Raw genomic sequence first — 9217 nt, 5'->3', positions numbered from 1 at the left:
GTGTGTGTGTGTGTGTGTGTGTGTGTGTGTGTGTGTGTGTGTGTGTGTGTGTGTGTGTGTGTGTGTGTGTGTGTGTGTGTGTGTGTGTGTGTGTGTGTGTGTGTGTGTGTGTGTGTGTGTGTGTGTGTGTGTGTGTGTGTGTGTGTGTGTGTGTGTGTGTGTGTGTGTGTGTGTGTGTGTGTGTGTGTGTGTGTGTGTGTGTGTGTGTGTGTGTGTGTGTGTGTGTGTGTGTGTGTGTGTGTGTGTGTGTGTGTGTGTGTGTGTGTGTGTGTGTGTGTGTGTGTGTGTGTGTGTGTGTGTGTGTGTGTGTGTGTGTGTGTGTGTGTGTGTGTGTGTGTGTGTGTGTGTGTGTGTGTGTGTGTGTGTGTGTGTGTGTGTGTGTGTGTGTGTGTGTGTGTGTGTGTGTGTGTGTGTGTGTGTGTGTGTGTGTGTGTGTGTGTGTGTGTGTGTGTGTGTGTGTGTGTGTGTGTGTGTGTGTGTGTGTGTGTGTGTGTGTGTGTGTGTGTGTGTGTGTGTGTGTGTGTGTGTGTGTGTGTGTGTGTGTGTGTGTGTGTGTGTGTGTGTGTGCATTACTAATTTATTTGTACATATTTTAGCATTTTAATTACAACATCATTATATTAGTTGAACATTTACTTTCCAGGTGATCATCGTATTGGCAACAACAGGGCAGATCCTCCTAATACCATCATTTTGAATGGACTTAGGTACAACGCGACATATGTGCCTTTTAATTGCATGTATTGTACACTTTACAAGTTGTGATGTGCAATTAGTATTCTACCTGAACACGCCAACGTGTCGAATCGGAATGGATCAATTCAGTTGCAACCAGCTAAAGATGCACGTGTGTTGGTGAATGGAGAACGTGTGATGAGCGAAGTTCCGTTACATCACAACGACAGGTTAGACACGAGCGCCACACTATTGCATTAATTTCTTGAGTGTTTGTTGTTCAATTTCAAATTTTGATTTTTTCTAATGTTAATCAATTGGACTTAAAATTTTAGATTTGTATGTGACTTTGTATTATATGTAGGGTTATGTTTGGTTCGAGTCATTTGTATGTCGTTCATCATCCTAAAGAATTAGCGGCAGCAAAGAAAGCTGGTGTGAAACTGAAGAATGTGACATACGACATGGCACAGGAAGAAATTGCACAAAACTCAGGATTTGACATGCAGACAGATGGAAAGTCTAAGGGTGATGATGTTGATTGAAATAATTGATGTTAATGATTTACATAACGTGTTTGCTTGGTTGTTGCAGAGGATATCTTGTTGATGGAAGATCTTGTTGCTCTTGTTCCTATGGTGAATGAAGCTAATGCGATGTCAGAAGAACTGAACAAGAAGGTGATTTGACATTATTGCAGTGACAATATGGCTTGTTGGATTCTTCACTGTTGTATGTATCAATAATGCTGATCGATAGTATTCAGTACTATACTTTTTGGAGTGTGTTTGTTTGTTTGTTTGTTTGTTTGTTTGTTTGTTTGTGTGTGTGCACTCTTTATTCTTAACCAATGTCTTCATTGTTGGCAATAGGTGGTCTTTGAAATTGCTTTGGTTTCGCCTCAAGCCAGAGGACTGAAAGAGGGTCGAACAGAGGTATCTGATTGTTCTAATTAGATTGTTGTACATTATTTATTGCTACCGACACTTTCCATTTTGCATTGTGGGTTGCTGCTCTGTGACTGTCATGGTGCTGTGTCATCATAGGTAAAAGTGAAGATGCGTCATCTTGAGACAGATCACTATTGGTTGTGGTCACGCAACAAGTTTGTCAACAGAAAATACCTTATGCAGGAAATGTACCAGAACTATGTTGAAGGAGAAGCGTGGGATTTGTCCGAGGTGCGTAAAGATGTACAATCATTGACAGAACTATTTAAAGGACAGTACAGTTGATTGAATAGACAAACAGATGACAAACTAAGACAAGAACAGAAAAATTTGTTAGACAAGCAGCTAGTCAGGAAGGTAGGGAAACAAACAAGTGGGGAGTGAAGACACAGATTGGTCGAGGTAAACAATTGAGTCAGAAGACGAAAGACGTGTAAGCTGAAAGTGGCATATTGGACATGTACTGTTACGGTACTGTGCAATGCAACGTCCAGGGATTCACATTGCAGTTTTAAATTCTGCTGAATTAATTTACAGAAAATATTTATTTAGGAGAAAGATCCGTTTCATGAAGATCCTGAAACTGACATGATGATTGGCTCAGTGCACGTGTATTTAGCAAGTTTAACGTACATGGTTTGTCGTTTTGTTTGTACAGTACTGGTTTGTTGTTATGGTAATTATGATGTTTAGATTGAGTTAGAAGAGTATCTAGTTATCAACGACTACAAAGCAAATGAACAAGGACACATGGAGGTAACTGTGTGTGTGTGTGTGTGTGTGTGTGTGTGTGTGTGTGTGTGTGTGTGTGTGTGTGTGTGTGTGTGTGCATGCATGTGTGCGTGCGTGCACGTGCATGTGTGTGTGTGTGTGCATGCGTGCATGCATATGTGCTTGTGTGCGTGCGTGCACGTGTTTGTCAATTATTTGAATTTGTAGGTAAAAGTTGTGCCTTGCACTAATGAGGGACACGAAGCAACCGACGACGACGATCTCTTTGTTGATGATCCTGAGGATCTGGTATTACCACATAACAACATCACCTCCCATAACATGTAATGTTATTTCGCACAGGTTGACCAAAAGATGACATTTGCTGTCAAGATTCCTTGTATTCGAGGTCTCCCATCAAAATTTTCCACCGTAAGTGTACACGAGGATTATCCAACCACACGTTTGTTATTTGTTACTTCCATGTTAGTGATAGTCTGTGTCTTACGTATTTGTGGTAGTAATGTCTGTTTTGTGTGTGTACATATGTGCATGTATCCATCTATTTACTGGTTAACCTCTTGTGTTCTCTTCTGTTAGGCATTTGTGCCATTCGTCGGCATTTGAATGTGTTGATGGGTTGCTTGTGTTGCTTTAGAATGTGTATTGCAAATACAAGTTTTATCTGGATAAGGAGGCGGTTGTGACTCAAAAGATATCGGGTACTTCAAATCCTGACTTCAATCACATCAAAGTCTTTAGTTACGAACCTGTTACTCAAAGGGTAGGAGTTTATACGTATGATTGGTCACTGCCTGGTGTGTTGTGATTGTGTCATTTGTTGACATGCATTCAGCTTCTCGACTATTTGGCTTATCAACCGTTGGTTATTGAAGTGTGGGGTCAGCAAAGCAGTAGCAGTGCCTTGAAGGCAAGGAAGAAAATGACAACGACTGAGTTGATCGGCTCAGAACGAGGGAAATCAGCAACATCAGTGAATGCCGGATTCAAAGTGAGTGCAATGCAACAGCATTGAAATTTTTGTTAATTTACGAGTTGCGGTGTTCTCACCAGAAGTGGCAATGCCATAGCATGTTGCTGTTTGGGAGGGTTTGTTGTTGGTCGGGAGGAAAGTATGGTATTTCTTCGAATAGTGCCCCATGCTCAAATTGTGCCCCATGCTTAAATAATGCCCATGGTTACCCTATAACGAAATAATATTGCCCCATGCTTGATTAGTGCCCCACTGGGGGTATTCAAACCAAGTTTATGCATGCGCATCTACCAATGTGTACGTTTGAGATGAAATGAACACCCAAATAGAATCACTGACTGATGATGAAGATTCAACGTATGCAACAGTCCAGGAATATGACTCAAGTGAAGCGAAAGTATCTAAGATACATTTCAGTAAGACTGTAAGATTAGACTAGGTAGTTTGTTCGTGTTGTTTGTGTAGTGTGTTGCATTGTTACACACGAACAATGCAACACACGAGCAATGCAGCAGTCTTTGTGCTCGCAAAATAATAATGCCCTGTGCTTGATTTGTGCCCCATGCTCAAATAATGCCCCATGTTTCAGAACTATGAAAATTAGTGCCCCATGGGGCACTAAGCGCGGAGATATTGTATTCGACAATTTTGCTGGTTATATGCGTAGTAAGCAAAGTTGGTAGCATAGGCTGCAGTGAATTTCTAAAGCAGTGTACAGTGCTACAAAAAGTACCTTATCAAAACGACTGCTCTGTATAAACTGCATCAAATGTAGCATGTGGGTGCAGGCATTTCTCTTGTGGCTAATTGCTAATCTATTACAACAGTAATATACATATTCTCTCTTGCTGTACCCTATTATCTCTAACATAAACACGACCTTCTTTTTAAAAGGGCCTGATAGATGTGTTCTTATTAGAGACATGTCTTTTTTTGGAGACTTTGCGTTAGATACCATATACGCAAATAGTGCCCCACGGGTACTATTTTTTTCATAGCTCGAAAACATGGGCATTATTTAAGCATGGGGCACAATTTGAGGATAGAGCATTATATTTCGCAAGCATAGAGACTGTTGCATTGTTTGTTTGCATACCATCACACTACACAAACAAACTATCTAATCTAATCTTAAAGTTACCATCTGGCTACTTTCGCTATCACTTGAGTCGTATTCCTGGTCTGTTGCATACGTTGAATCTTCCTTGTCACTCAGTGATTCTATCTGGGTATTCATTTCATCACAAATGGAAACATAGATAGACACGCATGCATATAACTGGGTTTGAATACTACCCCTGTGGGGCACTAATTAAACACGGGGCATTATTATTTCGTATAGGCTCACCATGGGGCATTTTTTTATTTGAGCATGGGGCACTATTCGTGGAAATACGGTAATTTCATTGTTTAACTCAGCTGTGCTTGCCATCCAGTACATTACGTTTGACTACTGGTAATAGGTACTTCGCGAGACATGTGCTTTTATTGGAGACTGTGACGTTTATTGTTTGGATGAAGTCCCGTAGTGTGCTTTTTTATTGCAGACGTAACTGAGTTTAGCCTCGTACCAGACCTTCTCGCTCCACTGTATTGGTGACCCGTGTGTATTTTAGAGATAATAGGGTATACGATTTTGTTGACTTCAATGTTCAGTCTGATGGTTATGGTTTCTAGGACGACGATGAAAAGTATCGAATGTTATGTGACTTGGCGACTGCCAAACGACGAACCGAGAGACTAGAGTCAAAAATGGTACCAACTTGTATGCCTCACTTCTCCTCCAATTGTTTACATTATGTTCTCTAATGCTAGAAAGCAATAGAGGACCTAGTAGCGACAGCAAGAAACAACAAGTCTCTGACTGTACAAGTATGTTTATATGATTGTAAATTTTTGATTGCATTTTTTGTTGATTGTTGATTGTTTAAAAAGGTGGCTGAGTTGCAAGAGGCATTGAAGCCCTCGACTCAACGATTTAAAGCTGCAGCTAAGGTGATTGCGATGACGGAAAGGGCCAAGAGAGCAAGTGAAGATGGCACGATTAAGAGTGCTGCATGTAGTGTTATGTAATGAGAATTGTAGGTGTGGTAGTGTATGGAACGTGAAAGTATGCAGGCTTATTGCTTCTTGTACTCTGTATCATATTTATGGTAAATGTTAATATTGAAAAGATCTGTGACTTTTGTTGTGCTTTATGATGTAATGCTTGAATATCTTGTAGTTCACACACACGGATGCACACAGACACAAATACACACACACACACACACACACACACACACACACACACACACACACACACACACACACACACACACACACACACACACACAAGACACAGACAGACAGACAGACAGACAGATAGACACACAAGACACAGACATACATACATACATACATACATACATACATACATACAGACATACAGACAGACAGACAGACACACACACACACACACACACACACACACACACACACACACACACACACACACACACACACACACACACACACACACACAGCTATTTCTTACCATGCGTATTGACTTGCCTCAAAGTATTACCACAAAAATACACGCAGACTTCAAATTTCTATCCCAAATTAAAAATATGATAAAAATTAATTAATCACCCTTTTAGCTTAAAACCAATTAATTTAGATAGCTTGGACTACTTAACAGTACATACAAAGTGTACACCTGTAGTCAAATATTTCTCCAAACTGAAAGTCGCCAGTCTGTATTCATGCGCATGCGTAGTTATCCCAAACTTGTAACTCTTGTCGGTATGTCATTGGGAGGATACGACGCGTCGTTCCTTTCGCCTGTCAGTAAAGACCTGGAGTGTCCAGTCTGCTTGCTCGTGCTCAGAGACCCGCTGCAGACGTCGTGCGGTCACCTCTTCTGCAAGAAATGCGTCGACAACATGACACGGTCCCAATCTGTCCGCTCCTGTATCACCACACAATGTCTAGCAGTTGCATTTGTCTCTAGGAACAGTCAATTTCGATGTCCGCTCGACAAACGGTTATGTAAGAGGTCGGAAGTGAGTCTTGGTGTGGTCTTGTCTTTTTGTTTGTTTTGGGTCATTGTGTGTTTTTGTTTCTTGGGTGAAGGTGTTTCCTGACAGGAATGTTGAGAGGAAAGTGCTCTGTCTTGAGGTGAGGTGTGAGCGGCATAAACAGGGATGTGAGTGGACTGGACAGTTGGGCCATCTGCAGGTACTCAAAGTGTGCTAGGATGTCGGTGGCTAAAGGTGTAGTGGAGGGTAACATGTAGACTGTAATCTGTATGTTTCTAGTTATTATTTAATTTTTATTGGATGAGTTAGTTACAGTGAGTATACTCTTGCACACAACTTTTCTGTAGTCAGACTGATGCTCGAGGGTTTCTTGAAGGATTGTCTTACGGCTTCGTTGAGGGTTTTCTTCGAAGTTTGTGTTGAGGGTTTCTCTTCTATCACCCTATAAGGCTTCACTGTCTCAGTGTCTAAGACAGTCTGAAGCAGGTGAATTACAGTCACTGCGTTGGAAGGTTGCTTCCAGTGAGGGGAGGGAGGGAGGGAGGGAGGGAGGGAGGGAGGGAGGGAGGGAGGGAGAGAGGGAGAGAGGGAGAGAGGGAGGGAGGGAGAGAGGGAGAGAGGGAGGGAGGGAGGGAGGGAGAGAGGGAGGGAGGGAGGGAGGGAGGGAGGGAGGGAGGGGTGATCAGTAGAGTAACTTGATGTGACTTGGACTATACTATGCAGGTATGAACACAAGTTTACTTAAACTGTATAGACTTGTGGTTAAGTTAATTAATAAGTCAGATATAAATTTTGTTGATCAGGTTTAGAGCCAAAGTAGGGGGATTAAGTGAAACGGTGCATTATAGTCATTGTTGGCTCGAAATGGTTAGTTGAGAATGAAACCTGAGGTGACACATAGCTATGTCTTGATACTGTTTGAAGATAGATGTAGTGTTGGAAGCATTTTCTTCTCAACGAAAATTAAAGAACGAGGCTACATTTTTAGATCGGCAGCACAACACACACACACACACACACACACACACACACACACACACACACACACACACACACACACACACACACACACACACATCTCTCGTACTACATTGGATTATAAGCAGCATGCTTGCTAGCTGTGATACTGTGTTGACACATGAGACCGTGTTGACACATGAGATTGTGTTGACACATGAGACCGTGTAGACTTCAATGGGGCAACATGTCAGGGGTGAGAGAGGTTTGTGAACGCTGGCTTTAACCTGTTGGCTCACAGAGCTGAAATTGATCATACAAGTAGCTCGAGCTTAAGAGGTCATTCAAAGTGACGTGGCCGCCAAGTACCTGAGCCCAAGAGGTCAGTCAAGCTGACACTGGAAGGTCAACACACCATCACAAACCCATTCCATTTACAGTCAGACATCAGACAACTCTCTTGAGCTGAAGACGTTAGTCAAGTTGACGACCTGAGTATAGTGGTGCACGTAATGTTGGGCCAAGACTGACCTGAACAAGGCCCTTTCCTACTTGGTTTATTAAATACGGCTTCCACGAACATGGGAGGGAGGGAGGGATACGAAGCAAGGTACAAACCGTACGTACACTATCTAGACAAATTCGATACTCTAACAGTCATTTATATAAATACAAAGCTACTCTAACAGTCATTTATATAAATACAAAGCTCAACAGTTTGCTATGCATAAGTTAACATTACAGATTGCTGTAGTAATCTACGCATTTACTACGTCAACTAACCATTTATATACACCGATGTTTACATCTTGAATTGAAAGGAAAGATATAGATACAACGGTGGCTGTTTTATCATAGAAACACATGGCACCCGATGGAGACTGTGAAGTGGCCGAAGTGAAGTGCGAATTCTTCCACGTCGGATGCACATTCAAGGTATTCCCACAGTCGTTCAACGCTATCGCCACCCAGCAGGTTGATTTCTCGTAGGGCCCCAAGCTGGGCATCCAAGAACACGCAGACTCAAACGTCAAGCAACACATGAGTCTTCTCGTGAAACGAGTCGCCCAACAAGACACCCTACTCGGCGAACAGAAACGCCAATTAGCCACACAAGAACAAAAACTCACAAAACACGAACAGAAACTCTCCGAACAACTCCAAACGATAACTCGTCTTGAACGCCTCACCGGCGGCTCAAACAAGAAAGACTCAAAGCCGGACGCTAATCAGACATCAGAACGTGTAGAGATCATCACAGTTGAGCATCCGTTTGAGTGGAAGATAGACGGATGGGCATCGAAGCTTGAAGAGGCAAGACAAGGTCGAGTCGGAAGCATCACAAGTCGTTCATTCTACAACAGTCGCCCGGGATATAAATTAAATTTGGTATCACGCTTTATCCGAATGGTCGAAAGGAGGGCCGGGGAACACACTTGGCACTCTATGTTGCTCTCTTGAAGGGCGACTATGATGGTGAGCTTCAGTGGCCATTTATGGGTCGATGCACTGTGTTGATTGTTGATCAAGAGGGTCGAGGGAGGTGTCCATCAAGGACTTTCAATGCTCGTTCGTTGCTTCCTGATGCTGTGAGGAACTTTGAGCGTCCGACATCGGCGCAGAATGAGGGTCGAGGATGGCAGAAGTTTGTTAGTCACGGTGAGCTGATGAGTTGGCCGCATTTGACAAAACACGATAACTTGTTAATTCATTTCGAATGCGTTGTGTAAACGTTTAGTGTACTATTTGGAGTTATTATTAATTTTTAGTTAATTTCTAGATGATATAATAATTTGTACTTGTACACCAGACTCTTTCTGCGCGAAAGTATGACGCGGCGGTAGGGTCTGGCCACGCGAGACTAACTACTGTGAGTACATTTGATTGGACGCTGACTTGTTTACATT

At 42.3% G+C, this 9217-nt stretch overlaps 1 protein-coding gene and 1 pseudogene across 2 annotated transcripts in view; both read left to right on the top strand.

Annotated features, from left to right (window-relative positions):
- The window catches only part of LOC134193059 (kinesin-like protein KIF28P), a 15150-nt gene extending 9638 nt beyond the window's left edge, over positions 1 to 5512 (top strand). For both annotated transcript variants that reach the window (XM_062661844.1, XM_062661845.1), the window contains exons 16-30: positions 644 to 707; positions 777 to 905; positions 1040 to 1203; positions 1270 to 1355; positions 1548 to 1610; positions 1722 to 1856; positions 2178 to 2261; positions 2319 to 2381; positions 2565 to 2645; positions 2700 to 2768; positions 2995 to 3120; positions 3193 to 3348; positions 5008 to 5085; positions 5146 to 5202; positions 5266 to 5512. In XM_062661844.1, the coding sequence (XP_062517828.1) occupies positions 644 to 707; positions 777 to 905; positions 1040 to 1203; positions 1270 to 1355; positions 1548 to 1610; positions 1722 to 1856; positions 2178 to 2261; positions 2319 to 2381; positions 2565 to 2645; positions 2700 to 2768; positions 2995 to 3120; positions 3193 to 3348; positions 5008 to 5085; positions 5146 to 5202; positions 5266 to 5403 (1493 nt within the window). In that variant the 3' untranslated portion in view covers positions 5404 to 5512. The remainder of the gene's footprint in view (positions 1 to 643; positions 708 to 776; positions 906 to 1039; positions 1204 to 1269; positions 1356 to 1547; positions 1611 to 1721; positions 1857 to 2177; positions 2262 to 2318; positions 2382 to 2564; positions 2646 to 2699; positions 2769 to 2994; positions 3121 to 3192; positions 3349 to 5007; positions 5086 to 5145; positions 5203 to 5265) is intronic.
- Positions 5513 to 6104: 592 nt separating this feature from the next.
- On the top strand, positions 6105 to 9114 carry LOC134193082 (TNF receptor-associated factor 6-like; annotated as a pseudogene).
- Positions 9115 to 9217: the final 103 nt, after the last annotated feature.

The sequence above is a fragment of the Corticium candelabrum genome, chromosome 17 (assembly GCF_963422355.1).
Source record: "Corticium candelabrum chromosome 17, ooCorCand1.1, whole genome shotgun sequence".
Classification (NCBI taxonomy): domain Eukaryota; kingdom Metazoa; phylum Porifera; class Homoscleromorpha; order Homosclerophorida; family Plakinidae; genus Corticium; species Corticium candelabrum.
Note: the sequence above shows the minus strand (reverse complement) of the source record. Positions and strands in the feature narration are given on the sequence as shown.